Source organism: Lactuca virosa, chromosome 2 (genome assembly GCF_052849685.1).
Source record: "Lactuca virosa cultivar CGN04683 chromosome 2, Lactuca_virosa_CGN04683_v6, whole genome shotgun sequence".
NCBI classification, from domain to species: Eukaryota; Viridiplantae; Streptophyta; class Magnoliopsida; order Asterales; family Asteraceae; genus Lactuca; species Lactuca virosa.
Genome location: NC_136427.1, coordinates 242,152,992 through 242,172,962, shown reverse-complemented (window position 1 = coordinate 242,172,962; position 19,971 = coordinate 242,152,992). Strand labels below are relative to the sequence as shown.

At 37.5% G+C, this 19,971-nt stretch overlaps 2 protein-coding genes across 2 annotated transcripts; one reads left to right on the top strand and one right to left on the bottom strand.

Moving 5' to 3' along the window:
• The first annotated feature begins 2,691 nt into the window (after nucleotides 1-2,691).
• MUB4 (membrane-anchored ubiquitin-fold protein 4 precursor) lies at nucleotides 2,692-4,392 on the top strand. Its single transcript, XM_079079908.1, has 4 exons — nucleotides 2,692-2,905; nucleotides 3,004-3,218; nucleotides 3,789-3,959; nucleotides 4,046-4,392. Exons 2-4 carry the CDS (start codon nucleotides 3,089-3,091, stop codon nucleotides 4,099-4,101), a joined length of 357 nt encoding a protein of 118 aa, XP_078936034.1. The 5' UTR covers nucleotides 2,692-2,905; nucleotides 3,004-3,088; the 3' UTR covers nucleotides 4,102-4,392.
• Nucleotides 4,393-4,426: 34 nt separating this feature from the next.
• On the bottom strand, nucleotides 4,427-7,694 carry ARP2 (actin related protein 2). The gene is made up of 15 exons (XM_079079907.1): nucleotides 7,437-7,694; nucleotides 7,012-7,122; nucleotides 6,681-6,815; nucleotides 6,506-6,577; nucleotides 6,335-6,413; nucleotides 6,069-6,118; nucleotides 5,861-5,964; nucleotides 5,691-5,759; nucleotides 5,540-5,603; nucleotides 5,397-5,465; nucleotides 5,231-5,314; nucleotides 5,085-5,143; nucleotides 4,902-4,968; nucleotides 4,731-4,814; nucleotides 4,427-4,633 (listed from the first exon to the last, which is right to left on the bottom strand). The coding sequence occupies exons 1-15, from the start codon at nucleotides 7,476-7,478 to the stop codon at nucleotides 4,559-4,561; spliced, it is 1,164 nt and encodes a 387-aa protein (XP_078936033.1). The 5' UTR covers nucleotides 7,479-7,694; the 3' UTR covers nucleotides 4,427-4,558.
• Between the last annotated feature and the right edge of the window lie 12,277 nt (nucleotides 7,695-19,971).

The window sequence follows — 19,971 nt, the reverse complement described above, 5'->3', positions numbered from 1 at the left end:
GTGTTTGTGTATGGAGTTTTTGTTTTTTTTAGTTTTTATTAGATGTATGAAGCTAGATTTGCTGTGATTCTTGTTAACATGTCGTTGGAACGCCGAGAAGTCAACGGGAACGATGGCCAGAAACGGCTGATTCATGTTGAAAATTAATTGTTTGTTTTAAAAATAAATATACAAATTGCTAGTATGAAAGGAATACGTTTCAAGTCCATTTTTATTTTAATGTGTTACAAAAACAATGTTGGGCACTTATGGTGTATATTTGTGATTAAACTTTAAATCATTAACCTTTTTTCATTTTGATTGCATATTAAAACAATATAAAACTTGAAATCTATATATCTACCTATGTTAATAAAAAAAACTTAACCATGTCATATGTCTCTTTTTTTTTTATTTGATTGCATATCCTCTTTAATAAATGAAAGTTTTTTTTGCCACTTGTCACACTTTTATTTAATTTGTCAAATGTTATTTTATGGTTATTTTGAATTAATTTTTTTTTCACATGTCATTTTATTAGTTTTTCTATTTTATTAAATTCACATATTATTTTAATGTAATACTTGCAATAAATATAGTAATAAATGAATATCAATTTTATTAATGAACTTATCTTTTAATTTTAAAATTCCCAAAATTAAAACTCATTAATTTTTTTTTATTTATTTAAGTTATTTGTTTAAATTTAAAAGATAAAAAACATTTCTATTATAATAAATCGTTATTTTTCTTATTTTTTCTTATAAATTCAAAGTTCTAAAATATTTAAACTTTCATATTTAACTTTTTTTTTTAAAAACTAACTCATTTAGTACATGAGTTTCACAACTAGTTAAAACAATATAAAAAAGACTTAATTTTTTGACACGTGACATCCTTGTAAGCACTCTCATTTTTTTTCCGTCTAAATGATATCCTTATTTTTGTTTTCCAAATTTGAAATCACATTCAAATTGTAAAGATACAACATATCCTAATATGATTTTCAAATTCTTTTTTATCTAATAAAGAGTCTGTATGATGTAATTATGTTAGATCTTTAATATATCACAAAAAATCAAGGATACATTATCGCATTATCTTTATAGATATGATCATCCTATTAAATTACATTACATTAATTATGTTTAGTTACAATACAAAATAATCTATATTTTTTAGTTGAAATATAATATTCTTTTTTTTGTGTATGTATATCTCTGCTATATATAATTTGTTTATTAATGATTGAATTAATAAATATATTTTATTAATTCAACCACTATAAATATTATATTTATTTAATATTATAAATATACTCATATACATCAAATATTATATATCTTTTTTTTAACAATTATATAATTAAATAATTCTATATCTTATTATATAAATAGACTTATTGTCAATTATGATTTCCACAAATTATAACCTAATAAATATCACATCTTAAAATAAAAGTTAACCATGAGTATAAATATATATATATATATATATATATATATATATATATATATATATATATATATATATATAAAAGAGACAACTTATGATATTAATACCAATTAAAAGGGTGAAAACAGTCACAGTTAATGGTGTAATTAACTATACCACCGGGTTAAGTTAAAAAAAAATTAAAATTCGTTAAAATGATCGAGTCGAGTTAGATCAAAATGGTCGATCAATAAAAGTAGTCTACTTTCTGGTACAATAAAACAGAAAAACTTCCAAATAATATACATACGATAAGAAAAAGATTTAATTACACACTACAATTACTATTTTATAAATTCTAACAAAATCACATAATATTTACCACCTCCTGAATCCGGTTAGCCATATTTGACTCGGCTATCCCGACTTAGGATCATTCAACCTTAGCCCTAGAGAAGATTGGCGTAAGAACAAGTTTCTCAAATGGAAATTTCCGGCCAAGAAAATTGTTCATGTAGATTTATTATTTGCATATGCTTTAAACTTATAATGGATTCCGGCAAGCAAACCACTAATTTCAGGCGAGCAAAATGTAAAATACTAATTTCAACAAGAAAAATGTAAAATTTATGATAAGCAAACCACTTAAGACCGTCACATGCGATAAAAAGTGGGTTTATTTGTTTGTTTTTTTTTTTTCATAAAAGAATGTGGGTCCCAGCCTCCAAATGAAATCCCCTTTTAGGCTTTTACCATGTTTTGTATTTTGGTAATAATACCTTTTCAAACCACGCCCTTTTGGTACAAAAATACGCCACACCACCGAAATCTCACTTTCCCACCGCTCATTTCTTTTATATACAATTAGTAAATTATTATGTATACAAATATTTATAATTAATTAAATAATCAAATGTAGTAAAATGATTTTACAGAAAAAAACCATAGGTTGTATGAGTTTATAATTTAAATATTTGGCATATTCTAATTATATAAAAATCAATAAATACTTTTGTATAAACATATGAAATACGAATAAAAGCCTTTAAAGATAATGTTAAGAAAGAAACAAATTTGAAATAATAATTTTCTCATATTAAATTTTGTAGTTAAACTAATAAAATGCTTAAACCAAAAATAAGATATACTTTTTTAATTATTAATAATAATGTCGAAATAAATAAATACTTATTAATAAAATTAAAAGAAAGTGGGTAGATGATGTTAAATTTGTTTTTTATAAAAAACAAATCACCGTATTCAAACTGACTTGCTGACCAGACCAGTACAATAAAAAGCACAGCGAAAGTTGAAAGGAAAAGAAATGGGGTTTCGCATTCATTAACAGTGCGCCTCGAGATCGGGTCTAGGGTTCCTCATCTTCTTCAATTTCCACCTCCCTTCATAGTCCATACTTCATACCATTTACTCATCTCCGGCAATTCACAGTTCACATACAGCTGCTGATCGATTCTTTCACTACAATTCAAAGGTGATTTTAAACCTATGATCCACGGCTTTAGTTTTCATCATCTTCTTTTGATTCCTGGTTGTTGATATTAATAATTGTTGTGGTATGACTTTGTGCAGGTTTTTGATAACATATATTAGTGATTTGTGGAAAAGGTGTGATCCTAGGGCTTCATATAAGGTGTGATATCGTAGGCTGTTCCAAATGCCGGAGGAAGATGTTTTAGAGCTCAAGTTTCGGTTGCTTGATGGATCGGATATTGGTCCATTTCGATACTCTCCGGCTTCCACAGTTGCCATGCTCAAGGAGAGAATTGTTGCCGAATGGCCCAAAGGTTAGGCAGATTTCGGTCTCTTTTGTCTGTACATGCTTTTTTTTTTCCTGATATTTTTACTGCTCAATAGATTACGCCTTTCGATTTTGAGATTCATGTATTTTGTAGATTAGTTAGTGTGACTCTATGACGACTGTGAATTGCCTTTATAAATTCATGTCAATAGCTGTTCTTCAGTCTTTATGTTTTAAGCTAAATGATCTCTGGTTTAAGGAAAAGATGAAAGATGTATGATCCACACAAAGAAAATAACGATAAACATAGAGTACTGTAATCCAACTGTGATGGAGTTTTGAGTTTGTGATTTTTGCAATTCCCACCAGATAAATGAAATCCTAGAGAGCTTGAGCTTATATCCCAGTGACAAAGGGCAAAGGGAAAACTCTTAGTTTTTGCCTTTTTGGGCATTTCAGATCTCCTTTTTTCCATATGTTATACTCTTGGCCTATGAGAAATACGTTAAATCAAAATGAATGGTGGATGATAAATTGCATATTTGTTGGACGTATTAATGATTAGGTTATGTTAAATCATATCTTTTTGAAGATTATGTTTGTTGAATGCGTCCAGATAAGAAAGGCGGACCCAAATCAGCAAATGACATAAAATTAATAAATGCGGGGAAAATTTTGGAAAACAACAAAACTGTTGGGCAGTGCAGAACACCTTTTGGGGAGCTTCCAAAAGGGGTAATTACAATGCATGCTGTTGTACAGATGTCTTTAACCAAGGCAAAAACAGGTAGCTCCTCTTTCCTCATCAATATGTTAAGTGTGATTTTGGTAGAGTGTATTTTCTGAAATGAATAGGTTTTTATGACTGAACAGAAAAAAAGATGGATGAGGCTCCAAAGACAAACGTCTGCGCATGTGCCATATTGTAAGAAGTTATTGAGTTTGTTTGTTGGTTGAGATTTATCTGGTGGGGGGCCATTGTTTGGGGCTCTGTGGAATCAATCGGGTGGTCTGGTCTGGGGAAAATAATGTCATACCATATAATTGTTGCGCAGTGTGGGGGAAAGTTTGGTTGGTGTAAACATATAAAATCCTTTATTGTTGTTGTTATCATGTGTAGTGAGTGTGTGTGTGTGTGTTTTATGTAAAATTTGTTGCTTTAAGTTGCTGTACATTTGTGGCTTCGGCTTCAGTGAATACAAGTAATCCTCATTGGCTTCTTTTCCTCTATTAAATTCTACACAAAACTAGTAATGTTTTGGAATCCAGAGGTTGGCCATATGCTTTTTACTCAAAACTTGAAACAGTAAAATCCCAATTGCAATCACGTTTTTAGCTAACATACAAATTTATAAAACACTAGCATTGTTGCTTAAAATCATGGCTCTACCCACACTTGCTTAGGCAATGAATTCCCTCCTCCAGATAATCTTGCCTGCTAATCCAAAATTCAGGTGCATCCTGCAAAAAATCAACATATATATTAATATTACACTTGAGTATCTATCTATCTAATCAATCAAAATTCAGGTGCATCCAATAATGAATGAAAGAGCACCTTCATGATTCCAGCAAGTACTGCACCCCCAAGGTACACCATATGCTTCCTGCGTGGTGGATCTTCAATACGCAGCCGCAATTTCTAACATACAAAAATAAGTAATTAATCAAATCAATCACTCACACAAATAATGTGTATTATATTATATGATCCAACAACAAATAGTACCTTCAATCCGACTTTATTGCCCTTCAATACAACTTCAAGATAACGATCCAAGATTTCTTTCTCTAGTCTGTATATATATAATATAACTACTAATCATGAATTCTAAAGAAAATGCAAAATATGTTGACCAATTTAATAATACAAGAGACTGGTCAAACCACATCAAGGATGATGATGTATTACCGACTAGGTAATCCTGGATACATTGTGCTCCCTCCACTCAAAACTATATGCTGGTAAAGCTGCAAAACATACAATCACACATAATTTCGCCATGTGTTCAAACTATATAATAATAATAATACTGATAGGTGGTTTAAAATTGTTACCATCATACGGTTGTCAATATCCATTTCCTGAATACAGTGGAATACCATGTCAGCAATTCCATCACCTTCAACATCTATGAGCTCCTGTAAGAACCAGTTTACAACATTAACATTAACATTTATACAAATGCTATTATTAATTCAGAAACTAAATACAAAAATATACCGGAGTAAAAAGAGCTTCTGGGGCCTGAAAGCGTTCAGTACCAACTTTGATAACCCTTCCATCTGGCAGCTGATGCATTTTATAACATTCTCAATAACAATTAACGACCTTACTTCCTTATATTATAAACTATGGTAACTTACAGTATAATTCTTAACAAGAATGGTGGTCTCAAGTCCCAGTTGATATTCCCTTTTGTAATCATAACTGCAACAAACCAAAACTTATCAAAAAAAAAAAAAAAAAAAAAAATAGCATTGTAAGTTCAAATAAAATGTGGATTCATGAATGTACCTAACATAGCAGAGCTTCTCTTTGATATCTCTAACAGTTTCAAAATCAGCACTCTTATTCATTGCATAACTTCATATGATAAATTAGTTTTCAAGTCTCAGTACCACATGTACAATCATAATAACTATTACTATAAAAATAGCACCTTCTAGAAAGTAGAAACTACTCACCCTCTCCTAAGCAGTAAATCAACAAGATATGTTGTTATATGGCGTCCAGCAACATTCATTCGTTTAGTAAGATGAGGAAATGAGTAGCCATCTACAACAGGAACCTTAAGAAACATGATAATGTTAGAAATTAGGGTTACTAATACTGTATGTTAGAGGCACTAAGTAGTGGTAAATACTAAATAGTAATAGTTATTCAACTGCTTACCACATGAGTGACACCATCACCAGAGTCGATGACTAGTCCAGTAAGTAAACCTGTTTTGACATCAAATCAAGATTAGGTAAATAAAATCCAAGTTAATTCTTGAATTCTTTGCAAAGTTGTTTCAAAAGGAGTCGTATATAACATTAGAATACAATGTTAAAACAGTTTGTATTTGGATGAAGACACCAGCAAAAATGCAAAATTCATGTCATGTCAATTTAGAGGAAGCAAAATTGAAGTCTTATAAACCTTTACCCTATAAGCACCTTGAGCATACAATGTTAAAACAGCTTGTATTTGGATGAAGACACCAGCAAAATTGTACTTCTCAAACATAGTCTCCACCTAAATCAAGGTTAATCCACAATCAAGTTTGCATACTGCATTTGAAACTGCAAATCGAAAATCATTTTTACGAGTATATTGTTTGCACATACCATCTTTTCCCTGTTTTTTGAAGGATTGAGAGGCGGATCTGTGAGCAAAATGTTACATTCTGATGGATCCACCTGCAAGAAGGAAATATGGAGGACTTTTTATAACAAGCAGCAGGTGCTAACTGCTAACTCATCAAGTTCTCAAACAACATATCAAAAGGCAGCAGACACTCACCTTGAGCTCATTATAGAAGGCATGATCCCAAACATGACCCATATCATCCCACTTTTGCACAATGCCATTGTTGACAGGATAAGATATATCTAGTTGATGTCTCAAGTTCAAACAGGTTTCACCAACAACAATATCCTGTTATGAACCATGGATAAAGGAAGCATTTCTGTTATTAATGATCACTTGATATGCTAATGCTACAACGTACAAATAGATAAATACCAGTGAAACAAGGGCTAGCACTGATCAAATGAATCAAAGCACTTATATAATCATCAGACCTTTATACGCAAGTGTTCATTGAGAAGAAGAAAAAAAGGAGTATATTCACCTTCAACTCTTGTTCCAGGAGAGTTTCTTCGTATCTCAACATCGGCCTACCCACCACACAAGGAAATACCGATGTCGGAAAATTCTCACCAGCAAAACCACATTTGACATACTGCATTTTAAATTCAGCAGTCATAAAATCACAAAAATTGATATTCCATCCATCTTTACTTGTTTCGAGACAAGATAGTGCATAAATTTAGTGATGCAGTTGCAATTCATGTCAATATTGTTTGCCGAATCATTAAAAACCGGAAACATCTTGATGCTTAAAATGTTCCGGTCTGAATAAAAAGGTACCAAAAATATAAGAAAACAGATCAAGGACGCAATTTTTCAACAATTGACTTTGAAGATAAGCAGTGGATTCCAACGAATAGATCGAGATCACTAAAAAATGGTTAATTAACGAGACGGTCAGCTTACCCCAGTGCCATTGTCGCAAACGATGACCTTCTTGCTGTCCATTTAACCTCACCTGAGATGAAAGGATCAACGGAGACAGCAACGGCGATGACGATGGATCCCTTCTTTTGTCTGGATTAGGAATTAAGATGGAAAGCTTCAGGAGTTAAATCATCATTTGTGTTTGTTGCTAATCTGCTTTGCTTTACTTTGCGTATAAACTCAGGCTATGAGTAGGGATGTCAACGGACCAAACGGGGCGGCTCCCGAAATCCCTTGTTGCCCCCGCTCCCGGTCCCGCCCCCGGATCCCCCGCTTACATAGCCCCGGTCTCGCCCCCGGTTACCTCCATCGCCCCTGGTCCCGCCCCCGTTCCCCCGGTACTCTCGGTTTATAGTCTTAAAAATGGATTTTTTTTGCTAAAAAATTGCTTTGTTTTAGGCTAAAAATACTATTTTTAATAACTTTTGTATATAAACAAACATGTAAGCCCTTGATAAATCAAGAATTGATCAAACATAAAACATCACTAAAGTTATAAACATATATATATTTTTTATATAAATATAAACGGGGCCCCCGCGAGAGTACGGGACAGAAATACTCACTCCCGCCCCCGGTCCCGAAAATAGACGGGAGTTAATATCGCCCCCGCCCCCGCTCCCGCTCCCGAATTTTTTAAAAAACTAGTCCTGTACGGTATCGGGGTCCCACGGGAACGGGGTCCCGCGGGGGTTTTTGACATCCCTAGCTATGAGGTAAGTCGCTGCTGTAGAACGAAAACCCGCCCAACTCGCTTACCGGGTCTATCCAACGGAAAATGATGAATTTGTTCTCATTTTGATCACTTTTTACACAACATACAATAGAATTTGTTATTTGGGTTCACTATAACCTTTACCTTTCTTTTGACCGGTTATCATATGTGATCAAAGGGTTATAGTGAACAAAAACAACAAATTCGATGATATATTGGTAAAAAAAAAACCAAATAAAAACAAACTCAACAGTTGGTTACCTCCTGAGTCATTTTCCTCAAAAAGTTAAATGAAATTAAAGCTGCAAAAGTATCAAAGACTGCAACATTCTTAGGTCATAACGTACATGAAGAGCGTTTTGGAGGGGTAGCTTCGTCAAAACATGATCTATGTTATGCTTACTGCGGTTAGCTGTCAACAACTCTCTGCAAAAGGATATGATTGTGTATGAGATGTATCTGCAAAAGGATATTACTGTGGTTAGCTGCCAACAACACTCGTTTGTAGACTTGTCCAGAATCCATGATACGATAAATCATTTGATTGGAAATGTAAATGTACTCACGAAATGCACCTGCTCAATCAAGATTCCCTTAATAAATATTCATGTGCATTATAAAGTTGTACATGTATGAATAGTGTTCTTTTGTGGGTTATGTTTTGAAGAGAAGCAAAAATGAATCTCATAAGTCATTAATATAAGCATGAGATGACGTGGGATTTTCTGTAAATGAGTAAAGGGAAAATGACTCAGGAGGGTAACCAACTGTTGAGTTTGTTTTCATTTGGTCCCTTTCCTTTTTTTGTGCCCAATATACCATCGAACTTATTGTTTGTGTTCACCATAACCCTTTGACCGGCTATCACGGGTGATAGTCGGTCAAAAGGGTTATGGTGAACACAAACAATAAGTTCGATGATATATTGGGTACAAAAAAAAGGGACCAAATGAGAACAAAGTCAACAGTTAGTTACCCTCTAGAGTCATTTTGCCCTTTATCCAACGGCTTTTTTATGCATCTGGTCTAAGGACTACGAATTTGTCTGGAATTCTGGATCCAGTAATATTTAATATTTTGTCTCGGCCTTATAAAAGGCCGATTATCTAATCGAGCTGAAACCTAATTTAGAGATTCTGATTTGGTTTTCATTTTTGATATTAGACCAACCGATATGCCCTTCATGACGATGGTCGTGGTCTATGTGGCCACGAACCACAAACACAAATACCAGCCCAGGTGTTTGTGATGACCTGTGGTCGTAGTGATTTGTGGTCCATTAAACAAATGACAACGACCAATCAATGCAATTTACTCTCTTGACCATTTGACTAGCCGTTGAACGACAATTTTTTGAAAAAAAAAATATTATTATTTTTCTAAAAACAAACATTTACCTATAAATACCACAATACATAACCTAATTTTTTACACCATTCTTCTCTTTCTCTATTTACCTATACAATTTTGCTTACAATCCAAATATCATGGATTCCAATCAAAATACACCACCAAACTATTAAAACCGCAAGTTCGATAATGCTTTTGTGTTAGATACAACTCTCCGCCAATACCCGAAAAATAGAATCACATCAAGGTGGTTTTGTGAATTTACTCCAAAGTGGTTCTCCTATCCAACAAACTCAAAATTTTCAACAACAAATGTAAGCCTTCCCACCCTATCAAAAACAATTTCAATCCGGTTTCGTATACCAACAACATTTCCAACCATTACCTTCACAACCACAACCTTCACAAACATAACCTTCACAACACCATTTTTCACCCCCTAATTCGTTAGATTTTGTAGCAGAAACACAACCTTCACCACCACCCCCAACCAAAAAAAAGGAAAAAAAAATGTTCGGACCAACCCAACCGATAGGGTGTAATGGACAATAGAGGAAGAAGAGAAGTTAGCACAATCGTGGGTATCGGCTTCCCAAGACCCAATAGAAAGAGATAGTCAAACCTATAATTTTTTTTGGCTAAAAAAGTTCGAAGCGTGTTCTATGGTTTAATGGGAAGTGAAAGTCAAAATCCCGACCAAATTAGTTCGAAGTGACACAATTTGAGGCTAAAATGTACCGAATTTGGTGGAATTTACTACAATTGTTGTAACCTACACAAAAGCGAGTGTAACATCCCAAAAATAGAAGGTAAAATTTTCATTTTTCCAACAACCAAAATCAATCATTCAATCATTAAAAAGATAATCAGAGTATAATATATTCTCAAAACATTATAGTAAAGTCATAAATAGATAGTGCGGAAAAACTCTAGGGGATGCAATGCGATCAAACGGGCCATTCCCTTTAGAACCACAAGTACCTGAAACATTTAAATATAAAACTGTAAGGACAAAGCTTAGCGAGTTTCCCAAAATATCACAAACCATACATAATAGTTGGCCAACCCTAGGGGTATATTTCAACCCATGTGAACGTTATGATCTAACCATAGTCTTACAATCACTTCTCTTGTTGCAGTCGCACTGCAGTTTTTCCTGCCATAATCCAACCATGGTCTTCCACAAGTGTTGTAATCCAACCACAACCTTTCATATAATTGTTGTGATCCAACCACAATCTTTCATGTAAGAGTCACAAAGACAATCTAGCATCCTACATAGTATAGTGAGAAGACTCACCTCACAGTTGAAGTCGAAATACCAAAGCTCTCACAGATGGAAAGTTGGTGGTACACACCATCTAATGAAACATTCAAGGTCAAACCTTAGTCTACCCTATAAAACTAGAAATTTGACCCAAAATTCAACCATTTCAAAAAGTCAACGGTTAACACTCACCACGTGGGGCCAACCAAAGGCCACATTGTGGTAGCTAACGACAATGCAGATGAGAAATCCTCATTCACCACATCGTGGCGAGCATCTTGCCACATTATGGTTTCTGCACTTGGATAGCTTAATAGATTAAGCCCTTTGCTTAAACTTTCCCGAAAGCTTCTTGGGAAAAGGTTCATAAAAATCCAAACTTTATGGACATGCATGACCCATACATGTCCTTCAAACATACATGGACTGGATCTCATTCCTTATAGCTTCCTCAAATTTCGACTTATAGGGCTTTCCATAGCTTTCGATAGCCGATAGACTTAGATCTCAATCTATCAGTGACTCCTTTCCCATGTGACATGGAGTCAAAGAGATCCATGACGTCTTCTATTAGATCCATGTGGAAGAAGTATAGAGATGTCATTTTTCTTAATAGGTTTTAACATCTGATTAAGTGTTAGTGTTTTTCTTTAGGCACTTTATAATTGATTCTTGAGTCTTATCAAGATCAATATAGCCTCTGCATATTCTTTTTGATTTACACAGGCCAAGGAAGCCCCTAGCTGTGTAGTGAATCTTTTAACGATTCATCAGGCGAGATAATTTTCCCCTGATAATCATGGCCTAGGATATGTGAGGATTGGTAGGAATAGATATGTAGGAATGTAAGCCTATATGGATATAGTATGGTAATGGTTGGTTTTGCAGGTATGATAATTAAGGAATATTAACATATCAATATTGTGGGATTGAAATACCTATGTACCTCACCAGGTTTCCCCAACCTGACCCACTCAGTTTTTATGCATCACAGGTAGGGATGAAAGTAGGTCCAAACCCGGACCGGATAGACCCGGACCCGGAAAACCCGAAACCGGTTAACGGGACTTTATAGAACCGGAAATCGGATCGGTATATAGGAACCGGTTCCGGGTACAAGACCGGGTAAAGTGGGTCTGGAACCGGAAAACCCGGAAACATCAAAGTGGGTAGGTAGGAACCGGATAAAGTGGGTTTAGACCCGGAAAAACCAAAATTTTTTGGTAATTATTTACTACTTAGTGGGTTGAACTTTGAAAATTTTCATATTGATATCCCGACTTTGGGGGACTGTAACTCATTGAATATGAAACCAAAATTGACAAAATTATAGTCTAAAATCATGTACAAACTCTAAACTACACTCTGGAAAAAACCGCATGTCAATCCGACTTTAAACGAATGAGATATGCATGTGTTAACATTTTCACAGAATACAAAGTACAAAAACAAATAGTTGAAAAGTTGCAAATTTTCAGTTTTGATATCCCGACTTCGGGGGACTATAAATCATTAAATATTAAACCAAAATGACAAACTTATAGTCTAAACTCATGTACAAACTCTAAACTACAAGTTGGAAAAAATCACATGTCAATCCGACTTCAAACGAATTAGATTTGCGTGTTTTAAAACTTTCACAAAATACAAAAAAACTGAAAAACTAAAAACTTTTAGCTTTGATATCTCGACTTTGGGGGACTGTAAGTCAATGAATATAAAACTAAAAATGGCAAATTTATAGTCTAAAATCATGTACAAACTCTAAACTACATGTTGGAAACAACCGCATGTCAACCGGACTTGAAACGAATGAGATATGCATCTTTTAAACGTTTCACAAAAAATCGGTTCCGGCCCTAAAAGTGGTTCCGGTTCCTAACACCAGTTCCGGTTTTTAGACCCGGTTTACCCGGACCCGATGGACCCAAACCCGGATTACCCGAAACCCGAATAAAGCCAATTTTTAAACCCGGAACCAGAACCAGTTCTATATATTCCGGTTCTAACGGTTCCGGTTCCGGTCCGATTTTCCGGTTCTAAATCTCATCCCTAATCACAGGTATCAAGACTTAAGCTACTAGAACTTGGTTAGGATGCTTAGTGATTAAGAGACAACCTGCAATAGTATTTAGGACCGTCAAGTCCTTACATTGTAATATATGTATCTGTATTGATTATGACATTCTTAGGGTTTTAACATTTTGGAAACAAACATTAGTCTTGGACCAAACTAGGTAAGGGGTAAAATGGTCTGTTTACCCTAAGTATGGATTGATGGTTATAGATTGGAATCCAATTGTTAATTGGGTGCTATTCGATATTGATAGCTCTGTTGGATTAGGTGTCTAAGCCCATAACTATAATTGGTATGTACTTGATTTGATTTGAGCATGGTTCTTTTAGGTTGCCTTCACTCATGCAACTTGACAGGATGACAAGTAGAGAGAGAGTTGAATTTATTATTTGGAATAATAAATTAGTGGTTAAAATGATTTTATTAATATATTACAAGTTTAATATATTATTTGGAAATCATATTATTAATTAGTAATTAATCAGAAATTAATCTGGAATTAATTTTGGGATTAAAGGAACTGATTAATAAAGCAATGGGCTATTTTGCAAATCATTGATAGTTGTGAAACTGGGCTCTTGAACTCATTGGATAGGAGTAGACGAAATTCTATAGGGAGGCCCTATAGATTTCGTCCCAGGGCTTCTAATGAGGTGTCCATGAGTTACTTTGGCCCTAAGCAAGGAAATTAGGGTTTCCACTTGAAAACCCTAATACCACAAGTATATAAGGAGGCTTCTCCTTGGATTTTCGGCTAACCCTACTCTTTGGAAGAACCCTAGCCGATTTTCCATCTCTCTCCTCTCATCCTTTGAATTGGGTGTTTGTGACTCCATTAGAGGTGCAACACTTGGAGCACTAAGCTTTCAAGAGTCACGGACTTCAAGGATTGTCTTGTTATTACAATATAACAAGTGAGGTAATCTTCTAACCCTAGTATATACATGAAAATCAAAATTTTATGCTAGTCTATAGGGTTATTGTTTTGTTATTCAATTTGCATGTTCAATAGAGAAAAACTTAGATTCAAAGCAATTAGGGTTGCATGATCACATAGGAATGCAGATATGCTAAAAAACCATCAGTGGTATCAGAGCCTAGGATGTTTTTCAATTGAATTGTTGCAAGAGTGAACTGTCCAAAGAAAAAGAAATCGATTTTTTGTTGTCTGTAGGCTGAACTCGACGAGTTCAATATAGAACTCGACGAGTTGGGTGAACTCGACGAGTTCCTTGCCCAACTCGACGAGTTGACTCGTCAGTTGCCTAAAATTTTGATTTTCAGATTTAATCTTGATTAGGATAATTGCCTTATTTCGTGTTTACTGCCTAAATTCGAATTTTATGAATGGTAATATGATATCCTTATCAAAATTAAAGGATTTGGTTAAAATTTTGGATTATGATAAGATTATCTTCCTAATTTAAATTTAACCTAGTATTTTGAAAAGTCTTAAATTACACCCTATGGTTTTATATTAAATAGTTTTAATTTTGAAATCTTAAATTTTAGAAACTTAGTATTTTTTTGAATAGTTAAAAAAACATCGTTTTTAGTAATAAATTAATTAAGTGTTTAATTAAAAGACAATAAATAAATCCATAGATAGGTTTAAATTCAATTAAATTAAAAGTTTAATTTATTAAAAGATTAAACCACTTAGTATTTTAAAAGTTTAAAATACACCATTATACTATATAAAATTAAAGTTTAATATATTATATATGTATAAGAAAATTCAGTCTTACCGTTAGTAGGCCTCATTCACGAAGCTAGTCTATAAGGGGTGTTTAAGGAAGCGACCTATAAAATGACCGACATTGGGTATCTACTCTTACCCACCACACTCTTGACTAGTGGAGAGTCGTGAGCCGAACGGGTAGGATAGGACGTTAAACTCTCATTAAAAGTATAATGAAAATACAAAGTAACTGAACCTTTTATAAATTCTCAAATCTTAGTTACTTTAGGAAAATGTGAATTTGATGCTAACCCATGAAATTTCACATTGCACCTTATTGGGACGTTGCATTATCACACCCAAAACTACACTCTAGCACATGAAAGGGGACACAACAAGGTTCAAGCTTGCACCTTTATGGGATGAAATGCGTAGAAGCTTCTGAAAACACAACTTGGAGGCTTAAGAGTAACTCATACTCACCAAGATCTAATCTTCATGGTCAAAATGGGGAAAACTAGACCCAAATTGTAACTTAATGAAATGCAATCAAAGGTTGGAGCTTTATACCTTTTAATGGAGCAAAATGAAGATGAGAAGGTGGATCCAAACTCTTGAGGGCAAGGCTTCCTTCTTGAGCAACCTACTTCACCACAAAAGCACACTTTAACACTTAAAATCTCCAAAAAGGGGCAAGATGCACTAGGGTTTTCTAAGAGAGTCGTGAGATAGGATGGAGGCTGAGGGACTTAGGCCCTAATAGGGTTTAAATAGTGCACAAACCCTAAATCTTATGGTTTTCGTCTGAGCCTCATACACCCTGCGTATTAGAGTACGTGCAGTGTACTCATCCGGGACCAACTACGCTAAGCGTACAAGGGTGTACGCCCCGCGTACTCAATTAGGGCCAAAACTTAGAGATTTTCACTTTGGGGACCTAATGTGCTACAAAAACAATCTTTAAGGGTTCAAAAGAAAACCTGATAATTTTAGATGTTACAACTCTTCCCCACTTGAATCAGACTTCATCCTTGAAGTCCGCTGATGTGAAGAAATCCGGGTAGTGCTCTCTCATCTTGTCCTCCGGCTCCCATGTCCAGTCGGAGCCCCTTCAGTGTTGTAATTGCACCTTTACCAGATTCACCACCTTGTTTCGAAGAGTTTTGGTTTTCCTGTCAAAAACTACAATGGGCTTCTCCACATAGTTCAGGCGCTCATCCACCTGAATATCATCTAACGATATCACTGCTGAATCATCGGCTACACCTTTCTGCAACTGAGACACATGGAAAGTGTTATGGATCTGACTGAGCTCATCAGGAAGATCCAACCGTTATGCAACCCTACACGGGTAGAAACCCTGAATGGGCTAATAAATCGGGGACCCAGCTTACCCCTCTTCTGTAATTGGATAACACCTTTCCAGGGTGACACCTTTGGCAACACAAAGTCCTCCACCTGAAACTCGAGGTCCGAACGGCGTCGCTCAGCGTAACTCTTCTAGCGACTCTGCGCAACCCGCAACCTATCGCACACCTGCTGAATCAGCTCAGTGGTATTAAGCACCACCTCGGTGCTCCTCATCACCCAGTGTCCAACCTCCCCTTAACAAACCGGAGTCCTACACCTCCTTCCATACATCATCTCGAATGGTGGTTGGTCGATGCTAGCATGATAACTGTTGTTGTAGGAGAACTCTGCTAGTGGGAGGTAAGTATCCCAACTCCTTCCAAAATCCAGCACGCACGCCCGAAGCATATCCTCGAGCGTCTAGATTGTCCTCTCAATCTGTCCGTCGTTCTGTTGTTGGTATGTTGTACTGAAATGCAGCTGAGTTCCCAACTCCTCATGGAACTTCCTCCAGAAACGGGAGGTGAAACAAACATATCGATCCGAGACCACTGACACTGGCACCCCATGCCTAACGACCACCTCTCAGACATAAATATCGGCTAGTTTCTCTGCGGACATACTCTTGGCAATCGGGATAAAATGTGCACTCTTGGTCAGCCTGTCCACAGTGACCCAAATAGAGTCAAGACCCTACGCCGTCCTGGGCAATTTGGTGATGAAATCCTAAGTGATCTCCTCCTATTTCCATATAGGGGTGGGTAACTGTTGCACCTTGTCGTGAGGTCTCTGATGCTCGACTTTGACCTTCCTACAAGTCAAACACCGCTCAACGAACCAAACAACTTCCCTTTTCATACAGGGCCACCAGTAACTCAACCCCAAATCTCGGTACATCTTCGTGGCCCCCAGGTGGATAGAAAATTTTGATTTATGTGCCTCCTCCAAAAAATTTTGTCTCACGCCACCTGATGCCGGAACCCAGAACCTACCACAATGAGTCAATAATCCTCAACTGTCTCTAACAAGCAAAGGAAACTGCCCTCTAATCCGCTCACTATTCTAATTTTCCTTTTGCAATCCTTCTATCCGAGCCTCCTTTATCAAATCCATCAATGGTGAAGTAACAGTCATCCTCAAGCAAATATATCAGATCGATGAGCACACCGTCTTACGGCTCAAAGCATCGGCCACCACACTGGCCTTCCCGGGGTGGTACAAAATCTCGCAGTCATATCCTTTCACCACATCTAACTACCTTCGTTGCCGCATATTCAAGTTCGGCTGATCTATCAAATACTTCAGACTTTTATAATCGGTGTAGATGGTGCATCGGACCCCGTACAAATAGTGCCTCCAGATCTTGAAGGCAAATACCACCGCCCCCAATTTCAAATCATGCGTGGGGTAATTCGCCTCATGAGGCTTCAGCTACCTCGAGGCGTGAGCAATCACATGCCTTCTCTGCATAAGGACGACTCCTAATCCTGAAATAGAAGCATCACAATAAACCATAAAATCATCCAATCCCTCAGGTAACGCGAGAATCGGGGCAGTGCACAATCTCTGCCTCAGCGTCTCCACGGCCAACTGCTGATCCGGACCCCATCGAAACGTCACATTCTTCTTGGTTAGCCGGGTTATAGGCACCGCAATCTTGGGGAAGTACTGAATAAATCTTCGATAATACCCCACAAGATCCAAGAAACTCCGAATCTCATATGCATTTTTTGGAACCTCCCAATGCATCATAGCCTCGATTTTGGCCGGTTCCACCAAGATCCCACCCTGGTTGATGACATGCCCCAAAACCTGCACGTCATGCAACCAAAACTCACATTTGGAGAATTTGGCTAAAGCCTCTCCCTCCTCAAGGTCTCTAACACCTCTCGCAAATGTTGCTCATGCTACTCCTTGGTCTTAGAGTAGACCATAATATCATCAATGAAAACAATCACAGACCGATCCAGCATCGGCCTGCAAACCCGGTTCATGAGATCCATGAACGCTGTTGTGCATTGGTGAGCCTAAAAGGCATCACCACGAACTCGTATGAACATAACGGTTTATAAAGGTCGTCTTATGCACATCCTCATCCTTTATCCTCATCTGATGGTATCCTGACCGTAGATCGATCTTGGAGAATCAAGATGCACCCTACAGCTGGTCAAAAAGATCGTCGATCCTCGGAAGTGGATAACGGTTCTTCACCATTAACTTGTTCAGTTCTCGATAATCGTTGCACATCCTGTTCGAACCGTCCTTCTTTTTCACGAACAGGATCGGTGCTCCCCATGGGGAACTGCTCGGATGGATAAAACCATTGTCTAGCAGCTCCTGCAGTTGTGTAGACAACTCCTGCATCTCAGGCGGTGCTAAGCGATATGGCGCCTTGGCTATCAGAGCCGAACCAGACATCAAATCAATCTGAAACTCAACTTGCCTCTCGGGAGGCACTCCCGGCAATTCCTCGGGAAAGACATCGGGAAAATCCTGCACAATGGGTACCCCGCTCAACTCTGTCACGGCCTCAACCCATGTATCCGAAACATAAGCCAAAAACCCAGAACATCCCTGCTGAAGAAGCCTCCTAGCCCTCGCAAAGTTGGCCCACGTGAAGCTCTCTCACCAGTAATGACTAGTTCTACCCCACTTGGGGTTCGAACTCTCACCAACTGCCGCTTACAATCAATCACGGCCCCGTTGGGCCCCAACCAGTCCATCCCGATGATCACCTTCAATCCCCTCAAGGGGATCGGAACCAAATCAATAGGAAACCTCACTGAACATGTTCAGAACACATCCTCAGAATACCCTCGCAACGCTCACAGTATGATCATCTGTGATCTCCACATCCAGAGGGGAGTCCTAAATCCCCAGAGCATCTCGAAACTTCTTTCTAAGTGCAAGAGACACAAAGGATCGAGTAGCCCCCGAATCGAATAAAACACGAGCCAACAATCCGTTGACCCAAAAGGTCCCTATACAAGATCATAACAAATATAAGCATAACAAGAAAACAATAAAAGATAGAGTTAAGACAAATACCAGTAACTACATCCGGCGCTGCTCGGTCCTCATTAGTGGTCAACTGAAACGATCTGCTCTTCATCGCAGGAGCCTCCGCCTTGCCCTGACGGCCATCGGTAATCCTCAAGGTGGTTGGCGCAGGCGCCACCACTACTCCCCCAGACAACCTCAGACAATCGACCTTTTTATGGTTGGTCTGTTTGCAGTGAAAACAAATCAAACCCTTATTGAGGCAATCTCTGATCATGTGCCCACAACGGCCCCGACCCTGTTGGCCTCTGCTAGAAGTATCGGAGGTCTTGGGCCTCTTGGCCTGGCCCACTACTGTCTGTGCCTGCTCCGGCTTCCGCTTCTTCTGGAGCGCCAACTCGATTTCCCGCTCACGGGCCTGCTCAACCATATCATTTAGGGTCTTGCACCCTGAAAAACTCACGAACTCTTGGATATCATCTCTCAGCATGGCATGATATCTCGTCTTCCTTATCTCCTCATCCGTAGTGTACTGTAGAACTAGCAATGCCCTCTCCCTAAATTTGGCGGTGATCTCTGCCATAGTCTCTATAGTTTGGTGAAGGTGCTAGAACTCCCTCACCAGCTGCTGCACCTCAATGGCTGGTGCAAACTCCTGATAAAACCTCTGCACAAAATCCTCCTAAGTCATCACTGAAACAGCCACCGTACCAACCATGTGGGTGACGTTCTCCCAACAATCCCGTGCTCTGCCCTCAACAATCAGGACGCGAACCTCACCTTTGCCACCTCGAGGAAAAATCTCATGCGCTGAACATTCTCCATGTCATCGATCCAGCGAAGGCTAGCGATGGGGTCCTTAACCCCACCGAACTCAGGCGCTCCGCACGCCTTGAACTCCTGAAACGAGGGAGTTCGAGCCACAATCTGTCTTGCAGAAATCTCGGCTCGAAATGACCTGAGTCGCTCCTCCATGATATTCATAATCCCTTCCTTGACGGTACCGAAAATCATCGGGGTAGCGTCAAGGATGCCACGAGTAACCTCGGTTGCGATAAGCTCACGTAGTCTCTC